Source organism: Medicago sativa, chromosome 2, assembly GCF_051527215.1.
Source record: "Medicago sativa cultivar Bolivia chromosome 2, Bolivia_mono, whole genome shotgun sequence".
NCBI classification, from domain to species: Eukaryota; Viridiplantae; Streptophyta; class Magnoliopsida; order Fabales; family Fabaceae; genus Medicago; species Medicago sativa.
In genome coordinates, this window is record NC_140750.1 from 16200615 (window position 1) to 16225772 (window position 25158).

At 33.6% G+C, this 25158-nt stretch overlaps 3 protein-coding genes across 3 annotated transcripts; 2 read left to right on the forward strand and 1 right to left on the reverse strand.

Moving 5' to 3' along the window:
* Nucleotides 1–6193: 6193 nt before the first annotated feature.
* Nucleotides 6194–10909, forward strand: ACD11 (Glycolipid transfer protein (GLTP) family protein). Its single transcript, XM_085743360.1, has 4 exons — nucleotides 6194–6573; nucleotides 7919–8091; nucleotides 10183–10328; nucleotides 10621–10909. Exons 1-4 carry the CDS (start codon nucleotides 6376–6378, stop codon nucleotides 10725–10727), a joined length of 624 nt encoding a protein of 207 aa, XP_085599486.1. The 5' UTR covers nucleotides 6194–6375; the 3' UTR covers nucleotides 10728–10909.
* Nucleotides 10910–11350: 441 nt separating this feature from the next.
* Nucleotides 11351–12803, reverse strand: LOC146944978 (uncharacterized). The gene is made up of 3 exons (XM_085743361.1): nucleotides 12485–12803; nucleotides 12054–12121; nucleotides 11351–11682 (listed from the first exon to the last, which is right to left on the reverse strand). Exons 1-3 carry the CDS (start codon nucleotides 12701–12703, stop codon nucleotides 11550–11552), a joined length of 420 nt encoding a protein of 139 aa, XP_085599487.1. The 5' UTR covers nucleotides 12704–12803; the 3' UTR covers nucleotides 11351–11549.
* An 8761-nt stretch (nucleotides 12804–21564) lies between these two features.
* LOC146944979 (accelerated cell death 11-like) lies at nucleotides 21565–24542 on the forward strand. Its single transcript, XM_085748011.1, has 4 exons — nucleotides 21565–21573; nucleotides 21624–21796; nucleotides 23886–24035; nucleotides 24324–24542. Exons 1-4 carry the CDS (start codon nucleotides 21565–21567, stop codon nucleotides 24427–24429), a joined length of 438 nt encoding a protein of 145 aa, XP_085604137.1. The 3' UTR covers nucleotides 24430–24542.
* The last annotated feature ends 616 nt before the right edge of the window (nucleotides 24543–25158 follow it).

Here is a 25158-nt window from a genome sequence, read left to right on the forward strand (position 1 = left end):
CTTTACAAAATCAGCCATCAAATATCAGAGCACACAATATGACCAAATCAAAGCGCTTAATTACCAAAACAAATCTTTCGCATGGAATATGTATTCAATTCTCACATCAATATAGCAACAATGAGTCAAAATAGACTTCTACAAAAAGAAAAAGATAAAAATTTAAAACATTCTTAAATGAACTAATTGACACACATTCTGCTTCCAAACAATGCCCTTCACTTCTGTAAAAAGAAAAAAAACAATGTTCTACATAAACCTTAAACTAAGAATTTTAGTTTTGCAAAGATACGAAGAAGGAGCAAGTGAAGGAAACTGTAAAGGTAAAAAGTTGTTGACATGTGATCAAAATCATTGAGTATTTACCATGATTTACAAATTATTAACTCAACAATATCTTGAATACAATGTCTTATAATTTGACAAAAAGAATATTCTGGAAACAAAAAGAAACAAATGTCTTATAATTTGAACTATATATGATCCGTGCGTCAGCACGGGTGAAAAGTCTAGTTTTAATAATAAAAAAAAAACATTATCAAATTACCTATATAGTAAAAAAAATTAAAGATATGAAAGAAATGATATCAAGTGTATTATTGTAAACTACCTTTTTCATGAGCGTGAAGTTTGGGAAAAGCTCCATGCTTGGCGTTGTCTTTATCTATACATGTTTGGTTCCCATTTTCCGAATTTCTTAAACGCTTCAGGACATATCTACCCGTCCCAATTCGACTAAGTTTCCGAGTTGTTTGTGCAGTAGATGCTTCAGGCAATTGACATGGAGGAATTACTAAACAATTTAATTGAACACACATGAGAACAGACTCATTAAACAAAGCGATTTATATGTGTCCAGTAACTTGCAAGAACCACTGAAACCACCACCAAAACTCTAGTTTTAGATTATTAAAAGAAACAAAATATAGGGTGCCAAATATATAAGACAACTAAAAGAAACCAAACATAGGGTGCCAAATATGTATTTAACATAGATTTTAATAATATATTTTAATAATTGCATGGGTCATATACAGATAAAACCATACATTACAACTTATAAAAAACAAAACCACAAAGATAGTAACTTTTAGAGCACTGCCATGCCACACATCAACAATCTGAAACTATATCCCATATATTATCTCAGGATAGGACAAAATTCCAGACCACCTTAATTCTTTCAAATGCTAAAGGCATAACTAATTAATTGATCTAGCTCCATTAAGCTTAACAACATTGATCATTTCTTTTGTTTCTTCTACATTAGCTCCCAAACCAAATTTAGATTGTATCAAATACTACTACAGAAAGAAAAAAATGAGGACTTTGCATGCAAACAAACTAATCTAGAGTGGAAAATGGAATATCAATGTGTCTATAGTATTCTTTGCTTATGTGACACCATAAGATACAGTTTCGCCCAAACAAAGCTTACTTCAGAATGTAAAATAGTAACAATAGGAGGACCAAACTTAAATTAAGCCTAAAGCATAAGATAAATCATTATTAATGAGTATGACTGCTCAGGTCATCTCAAATCACTACATGTGGTTAGCATTCTCCATGAATGCTCTTGCTATACTTACTTTTGCTTCATGGCCAAAATGATCTCTACAATACATACCATCACATTATAAGTGTTTTATATCAAGCATGGAGAATGTCATTTGTAATCTTTATGTCAGTTTATTGCCCAAGCATGGAGAATGTCGCCATCTCCACAATTATCCAAGGTGAACACCACTGTAAAGACTTCAACAATCATAAGCTTATTGTCCAATTGTAAAAATAAAGTCATCATTTTCCCAATGTCACAGACACTATTGTTTTATGAAGAGAAAAGGAGTTATCCAAGGTGAACACCACTGTAAAGACTTCAACAATCATAAGCTTATTGTCCAATTGTAAAAATAAAATCATCATTTTCCCAATGTCACCGACACTATTGTTTTATGAAGAAAAAAGGAGAATTGATTAATAATTATTCTTTAATTACCTTTCGGTGAAGCTTGTAAGTGTGTTTGGTTGCAACTAATTATCTTTATAGTTGTCAAGCTGCATCATCTCATGCCATTTTATGTAGAGTTGGGGCATTTTCTGTATGACAAAAATGTTGGAGAAGTGTAAATGCTATAAATAATAGAATAGATAAACAAATAAAATAATGGAATTTTTCTCAAAATATAAAAGAAAACTAATTGACAAACAACTGAACTGAATCTCAATCAAAAACGTGGAACATCATTTTGATTCTACAATCTATTAGTTTTCATTCCTCAAATTTCCCCCCATTTGCCTATACTAATTTACTCTCTTCAATTCCCACTATATATGTATTCTGACTACCTATATTAACATGAAAACATTTGTTAATACTAAAATTTGCCAACACTTATAAATAAACTATACTGTCGACTAAAAAAATAGTGCCAAACAAAATTGCAGCAGGACTACAAACAGCATCAACAAAGATTGAAGAAGCGAACCTGAACTAATAACTCTGCATAAAACAACTGCAGCTGCACAAACAACAGGAAATCCAACTCGAGCAGAACAATTTACAACAGGCCTGTAGTGCACAACACAAAGTTTCAGGAAACAACATGAAAGGTAGTCCACACCCAAAAAATGCAAGGAGACCTACAACTAAAACATAAAAGCGCTAAATGCATCAGCTAGCACTCAAACAAAAACACAATAGCCATTCCAAAACCCTCAAAACTAAACTAATCTCCTCCCCATATATAGTCAAACTGGTCCGACGACCACCTGTAAAATATCGCCATAGCTACTAATACAACTATCCCCTTAAAGAGCAACCTGCATAATTATGCAGGAAAATAACTTGTAAGCTTTCCAACGCTTCTATCCGGATACACTGCAATTAAAACATATTATCAATATGAAAAATTGAATGGTAAAATTATAAAATTGAGTAAATCAATAGCGCAAAATCAAAGTTCATAAACTAAAAACATAAGTGAATAAGCTAAAGAGAAGAATAGAAGTACCTTAGTAAACACAACGTGATTCAAGAAATATGCCCACTTGCTAAACTAAGTTACACACCATCTATATTCAGCTAAAGACCCTTTCGTCTCATATGCAAACTTAACCAATTGTGGATCCAATCTTATAAGCTCTTAACTAACCCTGCACCTTCACGATGAAAATATTGCTACATCAACTACAAAAACTGCAGTGGAAATTCACATATGTTGTAGCTTTGGAGTAATTTTAGAAATATTATCATCACAAATGGTATTTCACTTTCTATTCCATGGATGCGAGATCAAAATCATGTGGAATTAGGCATGACATAAACAAAGAGATACACTAACAGATAATTTGGTGAACATAAACTTCAACCTATCATTTACCCTAAACATTATTGATGTAGAGAAAAAATAATATTATTGGAACAATCCCAACTAATAAATCATTGATAGAGAAGAGAGTATGTATCTGTAAAGTGTACAAATGAAAATCACACCCTAATTTGGTGAACATAAACTTCAACCTATCATTTACCCTAAACATTATTGATGTAGAGAAAAAATAATATTATTGGAACAATCCCAACTAATAAATCATTGATAGAGAAGAGAGTATGTATCTGTAAAGTGTACAAATGAAAATCACACCCTACATATCCTAATTGAAGCTATGCATTTTGAGCAATTGTGATTAGTCAATAAGGCAGAAACAATACATTATTTAACTTTGTTTCAAAATTTAACTCTTTATTGAAAATGAGTAAAATATGAACAATATTTGCAATTGAAAACTTAAAATTGTCATGCGCACCAAAAATACGGAGGTAGGATTTACCCTTCATCAAAGAGGCATACATGTCAATGAAAGGTGCATATCTTCGTTGTGTCTCATTTTCGTTGAAACCTGGATTCTCCACTGCTGGTCTCTCTACGACGATTTTTGCAGCGCAAATGTCAGTCATTCAATCAAGCTTCTGCCAAAAACATATCTTCTTTCATGTAATTCAGAAGGAAAATAATAGAAAACTTCAAAAGCATATAATAAAATCATCAAATGTTGCAAATATGATAAAATAAAAGAAGAATCAAGGAGACCAACAACACTCATCACATGAGAATTCTTTAGGGTTGAAGAACCTTTGAGACTTTCAGCACGAATCTCGGCGGAAGAACTTCATCCTTCAATACTTTTTCAATTGGTCACCACCATCGTCGCCTCCGCCGTGCTCACCCTCTCTCGCATTCATATTTGTTCTGTCAGCCTCACTCTCCTCTCCAAAACACAACATCAAAGTGGCCGGAAGTGGAGGTTCTGATTTAGAGAATAACAAAAGTGAGATAGAAGAGTAGAGGTTCCAATTTGAGCAAGAAGAAAAGGTTGGGGTCGGAATCAGCACCGGCTGCGGCGGAATCAACACCGGCTGCGAATCGGCCATAGTATCTGTTTATCGGCAACTACCTGCGATAAACCGATTGAGCAAAAAAAAATTATCAATCAATGAAAAAAAATAAAAACCGATTCCGCAACAATAACATAACAGAAATCTCAATCGATTAAAACGAAAAGCAGAAAAATAATCGATTATGTGAATAGCATGCATATATTTGGAATCAAATTAGGGATAGAAGAGAAATTAGGGTTAGAGAATAGGAGTTGAAGACTAACAGTGGTGGAGATCGAGAAGAAGATGAAATTGTGAGGAGGAGATTGTTTGAGAGAAAGCGTTCAGCGATATGTTTATCTTTTGCGGATTTTTTTTCCTCTTCTTTTGTTACTATAACTGTTTCATAATTAAGGTTTTGGTTAGGGTAAAACAGTAATTATAATCATTAGGGCTTAGGTAAAATTAGGGCGAAATTGTTTGCTTGGGACAACTTTTATATATAGATTGATGTACGTCCTTTGCAAGTCGGGTTGACCCAACAAGTGACCCAAATGCCATGACCCAAATTCATGATCTTATAATTCCTCCACCACCTTCGATTACTCACTAACTAACTTGCCCATTACCTCCACATGAAGAACTCTATAAACAAGAGGTTATAAGCATAGATAAAAATGACCTATTCCACCTCGCCAAGAGAGAATTACGTAGCTCTGATTTCCTAAAATGTTTATGAATACGTAGGACTAGAGAAACCTCCGTCGGGCTAATATTCAAAACACCTTGACCTTATGGAGCACCACCAATAGGACCTCCTTCGACCTAAACTCCTCTTGTCGCGACATGAGAGATGATAGTAGGTATTGTAGTGACCACAAGTACAATTATGTCTTTTAGTAAAAATATTTGTTAAGATGAACACTTTAGTAAAAATACAATTTTCTCTTTTGATTATACAATTTTTCAATCTATGTCAAATGGTTACATGATTTTTTTTTCTAGTTACACGCCAAAAAACTAATTACACTCCAAAATAACGAAAATTGTATAATCAAAACCCTATTATATCTTCTACGCAAACACAAACATCATGTTTATCTTCTTCCCCAACCTAGAACCTACGCAAACTCATAACATGTATCGTTTCTTCTGAAAACCTTAGAAACACATTCAAACACAAGGTAAATTCAGTTGGAGTTCACAAACTCAGTTTACGTAAGTCATGTAAACTGAGTTTATATGTGCTCCCCTAAACTCAATTCACATAAATCAACACAATGTACGTACACTAAGTTTGATGTAGGTACATCACGTAAACTCAGTTTATGTGTGCCTACCGCAGACTCAGTTTTTGTGTGCTACCATAAACTCAATTCCCTTTAACCTCTAAAACAACACAACGATGTCGTAGATTTGTGATCAATTCCCAAACACAAAGGACACAAAGAAATCGAAGAACAATCAAGAAAACTCATAAAATCATAAATGAAGAAGCATAATTTCACTTATTTATTCAATAGAGTATTAATGAATGTCTTGTAATGTAATTTTTAATGTTTCATTGAAATTGATCAAACACATTGATATTTGAAATAGATAAGATGAAGATACTGAAAGAACAAAAAAAAAAGGTTTTTTTTTGACAAATTTAGATGTACAAGGAGGAAACAAAAATTGTAATAAATTTTTTAAGAGACTAACAGAAGAAGAAATTTTTTAAGTATATTAAAACGAAAAGTTTAAATATTTATAAGTTAAAAAGTTAAAAACAAAGTTAATCTAGAGTATAAATTATTTTTGACATAAAATATACTCTATACGCTAGATATTTGTTTATATGAAGAGTGAAAAGTAACGTGGCATCGAATCATGCATTGATTGAATTCTTGCCGGCCCAAAATTCCATCTTCATCACCATCTCGAAGAATCACATTATACCAATTCACCATTTGACAGCATTCAGTAACACAAACACAACTTCATTGGCTTCAATGGCAGAACCCATCAGCAGCAACAAAACACTTCATCAAATTGCAGTCGCATTCAAAAACCTCGCTAACACTGTCTCTGATTCTCAATCCGCAGAGGTTGAAGTTGCTCCCTTCTCTCATGCCTGCTCTCTCATCTCCCCTCTCTTTGGTTCCTTAGGCATCGCTTTCAAGTTCGCTGAGAAGGATTATGTTGCCAAGGTTTGATCCTTTCTTTAATTTTTCAATTGGGTTTATTGTAATAGTTAAAAGGGTCATCGAAAGTTTTGATTTTTATTTATTTCTTTATTTCTTTCATTTACTGTGAACTTATAAATAAATTTACCATTTTTCTGTTTTTTTTTTTTTTTAGCTCAGAAGATAGAACTCCTTGATTTGAATCATGTTATATATTTTTTTAGTTGCAGTTAATATGATTAGAAAGGAAGGAAAAAAAATGTTTTTTTTTGGTATTTTGGATTAGTGGAAGTGTAGTTTTTTGTGTATAATTTCTAATGATCTCTAGAAATCAAGTGTTAATGCTGGAGAGCTTATGCAAATAAGCTGAAAACAGCTTACGGACTTGTTGTTAGTTGCTTCCATAAGCTCTTCGAAATAGTCTCACAAATGCTTGTGTTAGTAGATAAGTTCAAATAAATTAATCTAAGCCGAGACCCTTAAGGGTGCGTTTGTTTTAGCTTTAGAAAAAATAGATTTTGTGTCAAAAGAATCTAGAGATTTTTTTTAGAGATTTTAAAAAAAATCTGAAGTTATTTGTGTTTGCCTACTATCCATAAAAATCCATTTTTAAAAAAAAAATGAGTTCTAACATGTACATATGTTATCTCCTTGTTGTTGAAAAAAATAGATTTTGAGAAAAGCTAATCCCAATAGCTTTTCATTTTAGGGTCAAAATAGATTTTTTTGATAAAATGATTTTTCTAAAAATCCTAAACAAACACTTAAAAATGAAAAAAGTGATTTTTTTAAGGGAAAAAGTAGATTTTTTTAGGAAAAAATCTGAAACAAACGGGCCCTAAATCATGTCAGTTTTTTATTTTCACGTAATATGATTCGAATGGAAGAAAAAAAATTGTTTTTTTGGTAGTTTGGATGGTTGTGTAGTTTTTGTTTATAATTTACATTTATCTAAAGAAATCAAGTGTTTATTTATGTATATGTATGCTTCACAATGATAGAGCTTTTGAAAATAAGCTAAAAACAACTTATGGACATGTCATAAGATGTTTCCATAAGCTCATCCAAACAGTCTCACAAATGCTTATGATAGTAGATAAACCTAAACAAGCCAATCGAAATAGTTCTTTTTTTTTGCGGTAATATGATTATTGATAGAAAGGAAGGGAAAAAAAAGTATTTTGGTATTTTGGATTGGTCGTAGTGTAGTTCTTTTGTATATTATTTACAAGGATCTCAAGAAATTAACTGTTTATTATGTGTATGTATACTTTGGACACTTTCTTATTGTTGCTTGGTGTATATACTTCATGTCATTTGTTAAGCCAAGCCTTCAAGGGTTTATTAATTGATTGTTTAATGGTCTTAGGTTAATGATCTAGCTGAGGCATCAAAGTCGATTCCGAAGTTACATTCTTTGATTGATCAGGATGTACAAGCCAATTCTGTCAGAAATGCAGGCAGCCATACTAGAAATTTGTTGAGAGTAAAACGCGGCCTCGACATGGTCAGAGTACTCTTTCAGCAAATGATAATCACCGAGTATGTGCATTGGTTACTGCTTTGTAATTTGTTTCTTGCTAGTTTCTTCTATCTTTAAATTGCCGTGTTTATGTTATGGTTTGAACAATTTTATGATTATACTAAGCATGGAAGAGTGGGAAATACACTGGAATGAAACTCAAGTAAGAGTGCGAAATTGGATGGAAGGGTTAGCTAGCTTCCACTTTTTGTCTATGAGTGTTGGGTAGTCTCTTAGAATTTGGGTTGGGCCTAACTCAACCCTTACAAAACCATCTTGTAAGGTGAGGAGTACCCACCACCTATAAACCCATTTTCAGACCATATCTCAACCAATGCGAGACTCTTAAGACGACAACCCTTCCACGCCTAGGACTAGACACCTGAAGCGTGATCCGAGTGGCCCGATATAGTGGTAAGTAACATGATAGCAAGTGGTCCAACGGATCTTGGATAGGCTCTGATACCATATTAGAATTTGGGTTGTGCCTAACTCAACCCTTACAAAACCGGCTTGTAAGGTGAAGACTGCTCCCACTTATAGACACATGTTCAAGCCATATCTCATCCAATGTGGGACTCTGAACATAGTGAAGGTGGAAAAAGGAGGCTGAGAAATTTTACTTTTGAATGGAAGAGGCTGAGAATTGATTTTCCCCTTTTGCTTGTGGCTTGAATAAAACCACAAGGAACAAAAATGTTTCATGTTATTTTGGTTTTTTCTTCTATTTTTATTAAACAGTTTCGGGCCAAGTAAAGTTTGCATGCACATTATAATATCATCGAAGTGGATGTTACAAATTCTGTATCTCGATTAGGTTTAGTTCTCAAATTTTTTGTTACCAGTTCAAAGTTCATAATTTCTGTCACTTTTTTTTTTTCTTCTTCTTTTTCCTGTTATGCTGTTTGTCACCAGTTTTAAAATGAAAGTTGTTATTAGAAGATTCTGTCTGCACTAAAGGTTAAAATGGTCGCTAGCTGGTTTAGTACGCATGAAACAAATGAAATAACTCAAATGAATAAATAATTTTGTGAAATGTTCCTTATAGGAGATGACTTCCAGTGCCTTAAATTTTGTGCTTTTGAAGAGCTTGCACTTGTTGGGGGCAATGTCTATAAAAACCTGTGAATTTAGTACAACGCATAATACTCTTTAATATATATTACGGGAACAAGAAAGCATAAATGTCTTAATAGGGTGAGTATAATTTCATTAAACCACCAGAGTGGTTAGCATAATTTCCTCCATTAAACATAAGAGGAAAGATTATTGATCGAATATGCCTGGACGAGCAATATTCTAATTGCACAGTAAAATTAACGGCATCTGATCTAACACTTTGAGCTATGTCAGTATTTCGTAACCATCTTTTGTAATGTAACAATGAAGATCTTTTTTTTTTTTTTTTTAATTGTAATACTAAAAACTTAGGTGCGGGTCGTTTCACTTGGTCACATTTCAGTTTAACTTGGTCAAATCACAGGGAAGGATTTCTTTTTATTTGGGTAGGTAATTTTTTTGGTTAGATAACTACTTTTCTTCAAGAAATTGTGAATTTTTACTTCCAGTAATTTTCTGCATCTTAAAAATTTTCTAGACTATACACTCTCTTGGCTTAGCTTGTCCAAAAGTACTTCCTTTTGGATCAAAAAATTTCCTGCCTTACAGAAAAAAGTGATTATCTCCAAACTGTACCCTTATTGTGTTTGTTGAGATCCCACTTAAAATTGAGATAAAGCTGTAGTTGTGCGTGGCTTTGCCAATCCTCGCCTTTTTAGCTAGCTTTTGGGGTAGTCAGGCCTAGCTCAAATTCTAAGATGGTGTCCCGTATCAGAATCTATCTTAGATTTGTTGGTGCTGCAGACGTGTAGTCTTGGATGTCATGTGATCATCTAGGGATATGATCAAAGTAGTCTTTATACTTGAACAATCCTCGTCCCATTAGCTAGCTATCTTATAGTGTTAACAAACACGTCTTACATTGCATGCAGTGATATATATTTGAATTAACAGAGTTGTTTCGGATATTCTTTTATGTTAAGCTTATGGCATAATAGCGAATTGAATACAGTAAATGAGTTGAGTTCCTGATCCTATGTATCTTGTGGCAGGGGAAATTCCCTTAGGGATCCAGCTTCAAAAGCTTACGAACAAGCGCTTGCACCTTATCATGGTTGGGCTATCAAGAAGGCTGTTTCTGCTGGGATGTATCTTATTCCTACGAAGGAACAGCTTTTGAATAAACTCAACGAGGATGGTAAGTCTAGAATAAAGTTTTCTTGCACATTTACTGAAGTTTAATCTTGAAAAAAATAATTGATTTATGAGATCTATTTACAGTAAGTACATTTGCATGTCATTGGTTCCCCTCAAAGTTTGGTGAATAGTAGTCTTAATACCATCCACATTCTTATGTTCAATCTCTTTTATGTTAATAATCCAATTTTCCCTGTTGTTAAGGTAGTGTAATTTCTTTTCTTTGCTACTATGTGTTGTTCAAAACTTGCTCATTTTTCTTTTCCTTTTGTTGTTTGCAACTTTTGCTTCAGCGGAGTCGGCGAAAGTCCAAATGCAAATTTATGTCTCAGCATCAGAAGCTGTAATTCATTACATTGATAAACTCTTTGATTCCAGAAACTTGGGAACAGATTGGTGAACCTTGGATTGTATTCAGATTGTGTACAATGTGATTTGTATTAGGAAGTTATATGGGATTATTCATGTATTCATCAGTATCATTTCTTATAGAAGTTGTCTATATTGTGCAATATAGATGTTTAAGAAAAAAAACTTCTATTGCAGTCTTTCAAGGACTACATTAACATTACTTGTTTGTCATATTTCTCTCTACTTCATTATTTTTTTCTTCATTTTACATTGAATCCGTTGATGTTTTAATTTACTAAGTCAGATAGACACGAGGTTCCTCGAATAACATTGCATCAGGATCAGAATCTGGCAGCATTTATACAATGAGGGAGATGGATTCGATGCAGTCACGGATCCATGTTGTTGTGAATCTAGACCGTACGATCTTTGATAGATCGGTTTATATTTTAACTATGTGTTTTGAATCCATTTCTTGAGTTAAATTGCCAGAAAGGCTGAATTTTTCTTCTAGTATTTTACCATGTATTCAAACTCAAAATAAGTCTTCCACAATAGTACTTCACTACAAATCTTTATCTAAACTAACACAGATTATACATTGAATATTTTGTTTATAAAATTCTCATTACCAACATAATATATATAGAGCTAACAATTAGGGGGTGATGAGTGAAATATCCTTAATACGATACAAAACTACAACTACTAATTAGTTGATGAGTAAAAAAAAACTACTAATAGTTGTTACATATTCACTGCAAAAAGAATTCAACTCCAGAACACTCAACCATTTCAAAACCAATAGTGTCGCTGAATCTCTCCTAATTTACAAATTAAATCAATACATACTACTAATCTTCTTTGTCAATCACACTCGAGCAGACTTTGGATATTGGACTTTGACATCACTATGCATCTTTGAGTTTGACCTATTACACATCTTGCATCTTGGTGCTTGATTGACAGATATGAGTGGAGCTGGACAAGCTTCTGAGCATGAGCTGAAATTAAAAAGAGGACAAATTAATTAGAGCTACAAAACTCTTATGTGAGATATGAAATAGCATACCAAAAATGCATAAAAAAATCCAAATTATTACAAAAATTTGGAAAGAAGAATTGAAAACAATAATAATAAATAAATGATGAGTTTTTTTGATGGATGGTGCTGATCTTAAGTTTGGAAAGAGTAAATTCAAAATGTAAAAGAAAATTATATTTCTCTTAGCTTCAAATGCAAATAATAATTTATGCGCCTTTCCTAAAGTACCAGAAAGAAATTATTTTGCATGCTCCCAAATGTTATAAAAAAATAATAATATTTTGCATGCCAAAGCCATTATAGGCTAATCATCCTTAATTTTCACGTTACCTTGTACACGAGCAACATTGATTATCAGTTTCTTGAGAATTGTCATTCCAACACTTCCGATCAATAATCTGAAAACAGCAATCAAATAACTTTAAGTCTTGTTTACGTTAACTTGATATTAGTGAGATTTTTCATCTTATGATTTTAACAAAAATCATGTAACTCTATACCAAAACATTCTTTAACAATTGACCACATAACAAAAATCATGATAATATATATGACCAAAATAACGAAAATCTTATCCAAAATTTAACATGTTATTAGAGTCTATTTTAAATATGTTTTCATACTGGAAATTGTACAAACCAAACACCAAATCCAATAACTATCTATGTAACAGTGAATTCAAATCATGAATGTAGGCATTGGTATACCAAGAATAAAAAAATATAGGTGAAGATTAAAGAATTACAAACACCAATAATTACCTCATAAGAAAAATATGATTCAGGATGAAAAGAAAGAAACTCCTTTTTTTTGGTCTCATTCTTGGAAGCATTAGGGTTCCAACTCCATGGAGTGAGAAAAGAATGATCTTTCTCAAGAAAAGAAGTGAATCTTGAATCAAGAATTGTTTCCTTAGTAGGATGATGATCACTAGTAACAACCATATCAATGGATTCCTTCACAGAATGTTTGCGCTTCATGATGATGATGATGATTCCTTGTAGGCTAAGTCACCAATAGTATAGTACTATTTTATGAGATGGAAATTAAACTAAGGAGTGGTATTTATAGTCTTGGTAGAATAAAGGGTAAAATATGTTTTTCGTCCTCATAAAATTAGCAAATTTTGGTTTTCGTCCCTATAAAAAAAAATCCACCGTTTTCGTCCCTACTTAATTTTTCAGTTACCGTTTTCGTCCCTCCCGTTAAGTCAACTAACTGTTGACTAACAGAATGCCACCTAGGCATGCCACGTCAGCATTAAATATAAAAAAAAAAAATTCTATTTTATTCCGTTTTTAATAAAAGAAACATAAATTGAAAAGATTTCTGATTTTTCTACTTTTTTTCGTTTTTAATAAGAAACAATTGGGAAAAAAAAATCTGATTTTACTATTTTTTTCGTTTCTATTTTTTTCTATGCAATTTTCAATGAATGTTGTTATGTACAACCTGTGCAAAATGATTCAAAAACACACACTGTTATTGTGTCATGACCTTATTGAGCAATTGTATCAGTAAATGGGAAGAAACTATATATATTTGGCTTCTACCATATAAACTTGAAATCAAAAGCTTAATAGCATTAACAGCACAAAAAATATGCTTTTTTGACAGAATTGAAATTGAGTAAGAATGAAAATTAACTTCATTTCATAAGCATAAGATTACCAAATATGCCATAAGTTTTATAGTACAAGATCTGCATATGTTTGCATCAACAGAAGATTTCATCCCAAAAAAAGTACCATCCCAACTAATTCATAACTACAAATCTTAATTAGTTTCCATTAGCATAAGATTACATCCAAAAAAAAAAAAATCTACACATATTGCAGATGAGAGTGCGTTGTTGCAGATGAGAGTGAACAAGACTGGTTTCTAAATCAGATCTAAGGTTTTCTGCTTTCACCCACAATTTATATCAAACATTTTTTAATCAAAAAACACAATTTTTTTAATAAAAACGAAAATGAAAAAAAATAGAAAAATCTGATTTTTATTTTTTTTATTTTACTGGATGCTGACGTGGCACAGCCAAGTGGCATTCTGTTAGTCAACAGTTAGTTGACTTAACGGGAGGGACGAAAACGGTAACTGAAAATTAAGTAGGGACGAAAACGGTGGATTTTTTTTATAGGGGCGAAAACCAAAATTCGCTAATTTTATGAGGACGAAAAACATATTTTACCCTAGAATAAAAGATATCGGTTGCAAAACGGTTAAGAAGATAAATATATGGGCGTGTGGTACGGAAATATAACAGAATAGTGATTCTTTTTTTTATTAACTTTGAAATTATACGAGATATGATTTAGTTATAAAGATGTCGAATTCGATTGTTATAAAATAAATCTTTTTTTTTGAAAGAATTATAAAATAAATCTTTTCGATTGTGATAAAATAAATCTTGTATAACAATATATAAAAGGAATATGTGATTTTTTTTGGGTTGAATTTTTCATTATTTCAAGTATATAGTTGAACAACTTGTAAAAAAAAAATATATAGTTGAACAAATTTGCTTTTAAAAATATTATATTGTTAGTGTAATTGATTTTTTTTTTTAATTACATTTGTTAGTACAAGATAAACATAGTTTGTTACTGTTTAAAAGTCACAAACAATTATATATATAAATTTGGGTAATGTTAACCAGTGCCCCCGGGGCACTAGTTAAGAACCAAATATAGTACTCCCTCCGTTTCAAAATGAGTGTCGCTTTAGCCAAAAAAAATTGTTTCAAAATGAATGTCGCTTTACATTTCCAATACAACTTTAATTTTTTTCTTCCAACTTTACCCTCTCCAACTTTTCTCTCACACAATTTTCAATGCAACTTTAATTTTGTCTTTTTCTTATAAAGTAAGGGCAGTTTAGTAAAAGCGTTATATTCAATGATTATTTCATTCTATTTCTTAATTTGTGTGCCAAAGTCTAAAGCGACACTCATTTTGAAACGGAGGGAGTATGTATTTGCATTGAAAATTGTGTTGTCAATCCATTAAAAGTCAATAAAGTGTTTTTTAAATTTAAAACTTTCTCTTTATGATTTTCTTAACTAGTGCCCGGGGGCGCTGGTTAACATGACCCATATAATTTTAATCAAAATTTTATAAAAAAAAACAAGGGTCTTGCTAACAAGTGACATAAGGACACTTGTTAAAGAATAAAAAAATGGAAACAATTGATAATTTTTACGTAGAAAAGGTTACTTTTTGATGTTTCAATGTGTTGAATACCCAAATCCCAAGACAAAGTTTTCATTTTAAACTTCTTATCAACTGCCCTTAGCATTTCCCTTAGGGTAATTTTAACTTGGACCAGTGAAAGTTTGGGTCCAACTTGGACCAATTTTTTTATGCATTGATCAAATGAGACACACAGATTTTATAATAGTCCAACCACACGGGATTACTCTCTCACTCTTCCATCCTTTCACTGGCATGCACATGCTCTCTCTTTTTCTCTCTCTCCCTCGGTTCCTTCTTTTCTATCTCTTTCACCAACTCATCTCAAACCCGATCTCCTCCTTCCCCCATTCTTTTATGTTTTTTTTTTACAACAGCCACTCCACTCCTTTAGTTCCCTTTCTCCTTATTATTGGATTAAATATCATAAATTTCAACATTGTTGGATTGCATAGATTCTTCCTTCATGGGTTGAGGGAAACATCAAACAATGGCAGCTATGTCTCAAATGGATGTTCATGCTTCAATACGTTCTTCTTGTTTAATGAATGACCAAGAGATGAATTTAAAAAATTCACTTGTTTTCAAGTTTAACATAAAATAAATGATGAATGAAAAAAATAAGTGAAAAAGTTTAACGTAAGATAAATCTGGAACCATTTTGTACCAAAAAAATAATAATCTAAAAGCATTACTAAAAAAAGTGAATGAAAAAAGTACAGTGGATATAGAAGAATAAAAAAATCACTTGTTTTATTCATAATTCTTTATTTATATTTTTATTAATTTAAATTGAGTGAAATGAGTATATAATTAATGGACAATGAAAACAACACTATTTTGAAGATTAATCTGCAACTTTATCATGAATGAATAAAACCACAATTTAATGCAAAATAAAAGCTATCATTTGTATCTAGTTTAATATTTTGAGATGAAAGAACAATGAAGTAGAAGACAAGATGCAAATATAGGGATGAAAGAGGGAGTCAATGCAATGAGAGAGAAAGAATTGATGAGTTTTATTTTGTGTGAATGGACCATAATAAGATATGATGGGAGTTACAATCTAATGGTAAAAAATATTGGTCCAAGTTGGACCTAAACATGCATTGGTCCAAACTAAAGAGACCCTTTCCCTTAGGGTAACTAACATTATTGGCGTTTTTTTAAGGGAACATAATTGACGTTAGTGAATGATGATTTGAAATCTAATATGATTTTCATTATACTAGTAGTTTGAGTACGTCGTGAAATCCTTATTTTTTTTCCTTCAAATTTTTGGGTTGGTACAAATTTCATCTTCTTCGAATACTAGGATTGTAAAATTACTTTTCTTCTTTAAATTTGGGACATCTACTCTTGCAAATAAATTGTCATCATAGTGGTTTGTGTTTGTTAACGTATTATTGTAGGATTTCTTGTTGGTTGTGACATTGAAAGATAAATATAAGAGGAGAGTCTTGGTGTTGAATTAGAGAGCTTTTGAAATTCAATGACTCCACATAGAATCGACGGTTTCAATCCATTTGACAAGATAAGTCATTAAATGTGTTGTTTAATGAATGAGATCGGGCTGAAATTCGCAAATTAAATCATTTTTGTTGGAGAATGAAAATAAACTCATATGGAAATTTAATAGCAAAGGTCTATTGTCAAGTGAGCGTAAGGTTATGTCATAGAAACTCATTGACAATGAGGAATATAAAGTACCGGATGAATGAATGAGAATGTAGAACTTGCGAATTCCTCAAAGAATCAAAGTCTTTTTTATGAAGAATGCTTCACGGGTAGGGGTGGGGTTCCTTCCTACGTGTATGAGACTTCAAGATAGAGGAGTACCGTGTTCGGATATGCGTCCACATTGTGATACTAACTATGAAAACGATTGACATGTATTCAGGGGGTGTGAAGCAGCAAAGTACAACAACAACATGATCAAAGTACAATTAGATGGCAGCCCCGGGATAAAGGACATGTAAAGTGTAATATTGATGTTGCATTGTTTGGTGATCAACAATGCTTTGGTGTCGGAATGTACATTTGGAACTCTTAAACTCATTTTCTAAAAGTTTTAACTAAATGGTTTGAGTGTTATCCTACTCCATTAGAAGCAAGCAGGGGCATTGAGATTAAAGGAAGTTCTATCTTTGGCTTGGAGAATTAAGATTATCAATGGTGCAAATTGAACTAGATTGTAAGCTAGTGGTACAAGGCATCATGAATAGTTCCAACAACCAACAGATTTTGGCAATATTTTGTCCAATTGTAGATCACTACTAGAACAATTTCCAAACAGTAAGATAAGTTTTGCTAGGAGTCAAGCAATTTATGTCGCTTATACATTAACAAGAGTATTAAAATTGTATGCTCGTCACCATTTCTTCAATTTGATTTCATCTTTTACTACATCTATTTTGATGAATGAAATAATATAAGTTGATTTTAGTTTCAAAATAAAAAGATATTAACCCATATGGGTTGCTATTGTGTTGGTTGGGACTTTGGAGGGTACACTTGTTAATGTCTGATGTTTGACCTTGAGATTATGTGGACCTTTATTTATTATCATTACTGGCGTTCAGATGGACATTTCGACTCCAAATTTTTACCGTGCTAACGTGTATAAATTATAAACATTGTTTTTTGAAAAATGTTAACAAGTGCCTTTACTGTGTAAAATCAAAGGATCAAAAAGGACCAAATCAAATATTAAAAGATAAATGCTAGGAACACACACTTTTCTGTTAGGTACCAGAGTAACAAAATATTATCACGCAACTAAAATAAGAGACGAGAAAAGAGGAACTGAACACACAATATTTACGTGGAAACCCCTCAACAAATAAGGGGAAAAAACCACGGGGCAAGAGTAGAGAACTTTCACTATGTGGAAGAAATTACAGGACCTCTCTCTAAATACAAGGAGAGTACAATTACCACTCTCTCTCTTATAAATAGGAGAATACTAACTAACACAACCTAGGAGAAACCTCACAGAAGAAACTATTTTTTTTTCTCTCTATATTTTTTCTCTCACTACTCTAAACAAGCTTTACTTGTTGTTGTGTTGTTATGATTTTGGGATACATGAAATGGTTTACGGGCATGGCTATTTATAGAAGCAAAAGCTTATTGCTTCAACAAGTTGCACCGTGTGATTAACATGCCAACCAACCTTTTTTGACAATTGCACCGAAAGTTGAATGATTGAAATTGCAAGGCAATTTGAAATTGTCTTCTAACAATTTGTTACTCTATTTTTTGGCATGATAGGCACCATATTTGAAATTTCAAAGACAAACCAAATTTTCACTTTGCTTGCATGCCTAAAGTCAACAGAAGTGGCTTTAGCTTTACCACTTGACAAATTGCCATGACATTCAATAGTCAACAATGTTGGCTTTACCATGTTCACAATCTCCCACTTAAAGTCACTTTTGTAAGCTCTCAAAATCTCTCTACCTTGCCGACTTCAGTTGTTACGTTTCCAATAGGCCATATGAGGATCGACACCATACAAACTTGTCAGTGTTGATCGACTTTGTCATTACATCTGCTAGGTTATCATTGGTGTGAATCTTTTGCATATCCACACTCCCCTCCTCCACTACTTCTCGAACAAAATGATATTGAACGTCAATGTGCTTCCTCCTTGAATGAAAAGCTGGATTTCTTGCAATGTGCAAGGCACTCTGACTGTCACAATACACAGTAATTTGTTCCTGCTTGTGCCCGAGTTCCTCCATTAACCTTTGCATCCAAATAGCTTCCTTGCACGCTTGGGTAGCTGCCATGTACTCAGCTTCCGTCATTGACAGAGCTACAACAGTTTGTAACTTGGATAACCAACTTACTGCTCCTCCAGCAAGCGTGAACACATAACCAGTAGTAGATTTTCTTTTATCATGATCACCTGCAAAATCTGAATCAACATAACCCCTGACAGTTAACTCTGATCCTCTGAAACATATTGCAACACCTGAGGTTCCTTCAATGTACCTCATGATTCTCTTAACAGCATTCCAATGCTCTTTACCCGGATCCGCCATAAACCGACTAACCACTCCCACTGCTTGTGCAATGTCTGGTCTTGTACATATCATGGCATACATAAGGCTTCCCACCGCCGATGCATACGGTACTCGAGACATTTTCATCCTCTCTGCTTCATTGCTAGGACTCATACTTGAGGATAATTTAAAATTCACAGGAAGCGGGGTAGAGATTGGCTTACACTCTTGCATGTTGAAGCGGCGCAAGACTTTCCTTAGATAATTCTTTTGAGAAAGCCAAATCTTCCTGTCTTTTCTGTCTCGGTGAATTTGCATCCCTAAAATCTTGTTTGCTGGTCCCAAGTATTTCATATCGAACTCCCTAGCCAACTGTGCCTTCAATTCCTGGACTTGATCTTTGTTGGGGCCTACCACCAACATGTCATCCACATACAACAGCAAAATGATATAATCATTATCATCAAACCATTTGTAGTATGTACAATGGTCTGAACTCAGCTTATTGTAATTGAGGCTAATTATGAAAGAATCAAATCTCTTGTACCAACATCTGGGCGCCTGCTTTAGACCGTACAGAGATTTGGTCAACCTGCAAACCAAGTTTTCTTTTCCTTGTTCCTTAAATCCTTCCGGTTGGAGCATATAAATTTCTTCTTCAAGTTCTCCATGAAGAAAAACAGTCTTTACATCTAGCTGTTCAAGATGTAAATCCAATGCAGCACACATTGCCAACACTACTCTGATAGTAGTAAGTCTGACAACCAGAGAAAATATCTCATTGAAGTCAATACCTTCTTTCTAAGCATATCCTTTTACCACCAGTCTTGCACGATACCGTTCCACTTGATCATTGCCATCACGTTTGATCTTGTATACCCATTTGTTTCCAATGGCTTTCCGATCCTTTGGAAGTTTGACAAGTTCCCATGTCTTGTTCCTATGTAAGGCCTCCATTTCTTCATGCATTGCTGTCATCCATTGAGAAGCATCTGGACCCTTCAACGCCTCTTGAAAAGTAGAAGGTTCACCTTCTTCAGTTAAAAGACAATATGTATCGTGGCTCGTCATAACATAGTCTGATTGTCAAACTGGTTTCTGTGTCTGACGCGTTGAACGACAAACACCATCGTTAACCTCATCTGGTTCTTGTTTTTCATGCACCGGTTCAGCTTCAGAAGAATCACTTTCTTTGGATTTTTCTTCCAACTGCACTATAGCAGTCTCTTTAGAAGTGCTGTCATTTTTCTGCTCACTTTGCAGTTCATTTTCTGCAAAGACTACATCCCTGCTAACAACAACCTTGCGGGCAGTGGGATCCCACAGGCGATACCCCTTAACATTGTCAGCATAACCCAAAAAGATACATTTCCTGGACTTTGGGTCCAATTTCGTTCTTTCTTTGGAGTTGTACATTACGTACACAGGACAACCAAACACATGTAGAGAAGAATAATCTACCGGCTTTCCTTTCCACATCTCCATCGGTGTCTTCAAATCAATCGCCGTTGATGGTGATCGATTTATTACATAACAGGCGGTTTTCACTGCTTTTGCCCAGAATGACTTGGCCATTCCCGCTGTTTTCAGCATAGATCTTGTTCTTTCTAGGAGAGTTCTATTCATCCGCTCTGCCACACCATTCTGCTGAGGTGTATGTGCAACAGTGAATTGCCTTACAATACCCTCTTGTTTACAAAATGTTAGAAACTCGCCATCTACGTATTCTCCTCCATTATCTGTCCTTAAGCACTTAATTTTCTTCCCAGTTTCAAGCTCTATTTGTGCTTTGAATGCCTTGAATACTGGAAACACATCTGACTTCTTCTTGATCGGGTACACCCATAATCTTCTGGAATAGTCATCAATGAATGACATGAAGTATCTTGCTCCTCCCAGAGATAATTCTGGTGACTCCCACACATCAGAATGTATTAAGTCTAGTATGTGTTTGCTTCTAGTAGTTACTCTAGCAAACTTCAATCTATGCTGCTTGCTTATCACACAGTGCTCACAGAATGGTAAATTTACCGTCTTGAGCCCGTGAAGGAGATTGCGTTCCGCAAGGACTTTCAAGCCGACCCTTAAATCACAAATGCTTCGAAATAGTCTCACAAATGCTTGTGTTAGTAGATAAGTTCAAATAAATTAATCCAAGCCGACCCTTAAATCATGTCAGTTTTTTATTTGCACGTAATATGATTCGAATGGAAGAAAAAAAATTGTTTTTTTGGTAGTTTGGATGGTTGTGTAGTTTTTGTTTATAATTTACATTTATCTAAAGAAATCAAGTGTTTATTTATGTATATGTATACTTCACAATGATAGAGCTTTTGAAAATAAGCTAAAAACAACTTATGGACATGTCATAAGATGTTTCCATAAGCTCATCCAAACAGTCTCACAAATGCTTATGATAGTAGATAAACCTAAACAAGCCAATCGAAATAGTTCTTTTTTTTTGCGGTAATATGATTATTGATAGAAAGGAAGGGAAAAAAAAGTATTTTGGTATTTTGGATTGGTCGTAGTGTAGTTCTTTTGTATATTATTTACAAGGATCTCAAGAAATTAACTGTTTATTATGTGTATGTATACTTTGGACACTTTCTTATTGTTGCTTGGTGTATATACTTCATGTCATTTGTTAAGCCAAGCCTTCAAGGGTTTATTAATTGATTGTTTAATGGTCTTAGGTTAATGATCTAGCTGAGGCATCAAAGTCGATTCCGAAGTTACATTCTTTGATTGATCAGGATGTACAAGCCAATTCTGTCAGAAATGCAGGCAGCCATACTAGAAATTTGTTGAGAGTAAAACGCGGCCTCGACATGGTCAGAGTACTCTTTCAGCAAATGATAATCACCGAGTATGTGCATTGGTTACTGCTTTGTAATTTGTTTCTTGCTAGTTTCTTCTATCTTTAAATTGCCGTGTTTATGTTATGGTTTGAACAATTTTATGATTATACTAAGCATGGAAGAGTGGGAAATACACTGGAATGAAACTCAAGTAAGAGTGCGAAATTGGATGGAAGGGTTAGCTAGCTTCCACTTTTTGTCTATGAGTGTTGGGTAGTCTCTTAGAATTTGGGTTGGGCCTAACTCAACCCTTACAAAACCATCTTGTAAGGTGAGGAGTACCCACCACCTATAAACCCATTTTCAGACCATATCTCAACCAATGCGAGACTCTTAAGACGACAACCCTTCCACGCCTAGGACTAGACACCTGAAGCGTGATCCGAGTGGCCCGATATAGTGGTAAGTAACATGATAGCAAGTGGTCCAACGGATCTTGGATAGGCTCTGATACCATATTAGAATTTGGGTTGTGCCTAACTCAACCCTTACAAAACCGGCTTGTAAGGTGAAGACTGCTCCCACTTATAGACACATGTTCAAGCCATATCTCATCCAATGTGGGACTCTGAACATAGTGAAGGTGGAAAAAGGAGGCTGAGAAATTTTACTTTTGAATGGAAGAGGCTGAGAATTGATTTTCCCCTTTTGCTTGTGGCTTGAATAAAACCACAAGGAACAAAAATGTTTCATGTTATTTTGGTTTTTTCTTCTATTTTTATTAAACAGTTTCGGGCCAAGTAAAGTTTGCATGCACATTATAATATCATCGAAGTGGATGTTACAAATTCTGTATCTCGATTAGGTTTAGTTCTCAAATTTTTTGTTACCAGTTCAAAGTTCATAATTTCTGTCACTTTTTTTTTTCTTCTTCTTTTTCCTGTTATGCTGTTTGTCACCAGTTTTAAAATGAAAGTTGTTATTAGAAGATTCTGTCTGCACTAAAGGTTAAAATGATCGCTAGCTGGTTTAGGACGCATGAAACAAATGAAATAACTCAAATGAGTAAATAATTTTGTGAAATGTTCCTTATAGGACATGACTTCCAGTGCCTTAAATTTTGTGCTTTTGAAGAGCTTGCACTTGTTGGGGGCAAAATGTCTATAAAAACCTGTGAATTTAGTACAACGCATAATACTCTTTAATATATATTACGGGAACAAGAAAGCATAAATGTCTTAATAGGGTGAGTATAATTTCATTAAACCACCAGAGTGGTTAGCATAATTTCCTCCATTAAACATAAGAGGAAAGATTATTGATCGAATATGCCTGGACGAGCAATATTCTAATTGCACAGTAAAATTAACGGCATCTGATATAACACTTTGAGCTATGTCAGTATTTCGTAACCATCTTTTGTAATGTAACAATGAAGATCTTTTTTTTTTTTTTAATTGTAATACTAAAAACTTAGGTGCGGGTCGTTTCACTTGGTCACATTTCAGTTTAACTTGGTCAAATCACAGGGAAGGATTTCTTTTTATTTGGGTAGGTAATTTTTTTGGTTAGATAACTACTTTTCTTCAAGAAATTGTGAATTTTTACTTCCAGTAATTTTCTGCATCTTAAAAATTTTCTAGACTATACACTCTCTTGGCTTAGCTTGTCCAAAAGTACTTCCTTTTGGATCAAAAAATTTCCTGCCTTACAGAAAAAAGTGATTATCTCCAAACTGTACCCTTATTGTGTTTGTTGAGATCCCACTTAAAATTGAGATAAAGCTGTAGTTGTGCGTGGCTTTGCCAATCCTCGCCTTTTTAGCTAGCTTTTGGGGTAGTCAGGCCTAGCTCAAATTCTAAGATGGTGTCCCGTATCAGAATCTATCTTAGATTTGTTGGTGCTGCAGACGTGTAGTCTTGGATGTCATGTGATCATCTAGGGATATGATCAAAGTAGTCTTTATACTTGAACAATCCTCGTCCCATTAGCTAGCTATCTTATAGTGTTAACAAACACGTCTTACATTGCATGCAGTGATATATATTTGAATTAACAGAGTTGTTTCGGATATTCTTTTATGTTAAGCTTATGGCATAATAGCGAATTGAATACAGTAAATGAGTTGAGTTCCTGATCCTATGTATCTTGTGGCAGGGGAAATTCCCTTAGGGATCCAGCTTCAAAAGCTTACGAACAAGCGCTTGCACCTTATCATGGTTGGGCTATCAAGAAGGCTGTTTCTGCTGGGATGTATCTTATTCCTACGAAGGAACAGCTTTTGAATAAACTCAACGAGGATGGTAAGTCTAGAATAAAGTTTTCTTGCACATTTACTGAAGTTTAATCTTGAAAAAAATAATTGATTTATGAGATCTATTTACAGTAAGTACATTTGCATGTCATTGGTTCCCCTCAAAGTTTGGTGAATAGTAGTCTTAATACCATCCACATTCTTATGTTCAATCTCTTTTATGTTAATAATCCAATTTTCCCTGTTGTTAAGGTAGTGTAATTTCTTTTCTTTGCTACTATGTGTTGTTCAAAACTTGCTCATTTTTCTTTTCCTTTTGTTGTTTGCAACTTTTGCTTCAGGGAGTCAGCGAAAGTCCAAATGCAAATTTATGTCTCAGCATCAGAAGCTGTAATTCATTACATTGATAAACTCTTTGATTCCAGAAACTTGGGAACAGATTGGTGAACCTTGGATTGTATTCAGATTGTGTACAATGTGATTTTGTATTAGGAAGTTATATGGGATTATTCATGTATTCATCAGTATCATTTCTTATAGAAGTTGTCTATATTGTGCAATATAGATGTTTAAGAAAAAACTTTTATTGCAGTCTTTCAAGGACTACATTAACATTACTTGTTTGTCATATTTCTCTCTACTTCATTTTTTTTTCTTCATTTTACATTGAATCCGTTGATGTTTTAATTTACTAAGTCAGATAGACACAAGGTTCCTCGAATAACATTGCATCAGGATCAGAATCTGGCAGCATTTATACAATGAGGGAGATGGATTCGATGCAGTCACGGATCCATGTTGTTGTGAATCTAGACCGTGCGATCTTTGATAGATCGGTTTATATTTTAACTATGTGTTTTGAATCCATTTCTTGAGTTAAATTACAAGAAAGGCTGAATTTTTCTTTAGTATTTTACCATGTATTCAAACTCAAAATACGTCTTCTACAATAATACTTCACTACAAATTTTTATCTAAACTAACATAGATTTTACATTGAATATTTTGCTTGTAAAATTCTCATTACAAACATAATATAGAGCTAACAATTAGGGGGTGATGAGTGAAATATCCTTAATACGATACAATACTACTAATTAGTTGATGAGTAAAAAAAACTACTAATAGTTGTTACATATTCACTGCAAAAAGAATTCAACTCCAGAACACTGAACC

Bases quoted from the DNA above. Each gene is read 5' to 3' on its own strand.
- ACD11 (XM_085743360.1), top strand. From the start codon at position 6,376: ATGGCAGAACCCATCAGCAGCAACAAAACACTTCATCAAATTGCAGTC. The intron at 8,092-10,182 runs GTATGTGCATTG...ATCTTGTGGCAG, and splicing joins CAGCAAATGATAATCACCGA to GGGAAATTCCCTTAGGGATC. The intron at 10,329-10,620 runs GTAAGTCTAGAA...CTTTTGCTTCAG, and splicing joins GAATAAACTCAACGAGGATG to CGGAGTCGGCGAAAGTCCAA.
- LOC146944978 (XM_085743361.1), bottom strand. From the start codon at position 12,703: ATGAAGCGCAAACATTCTGTGAAGGAATCCATTGATATGGTTGTTACT. The intron at 12,122-12,484 runs GTAATTATTGGT...TGCTGTTTTCAG, and splicing joins AATCATATTTTTCTTATGAG to ATTATTGATCGGAAGTGTTG. The intron at 11,683-12,053 runs GTAACGTGAAAA...TTTTAATTTCAG, and splicing joins CAATGTTGCTCGTGTACAAG to CTCATGCTCAGAAGCTTGTC.
- LOC146944979 (XM_085748011.1), top strand. The intron at 21,797-23,885 runs GTATGTGCATTG...ATCTTGTGGCAG, and splicing joins CAGCAAATGATAATCACCGA to GGGAAATTCCCTTAGGGATC. The intron at 24,036-24,323 runs GTCTAGAATAAA...CTTTTGCTTCAG, and splicing joins AAACTCAACGAGGATGGTAA to GGAGTCAGCGAAAGTCCAAA.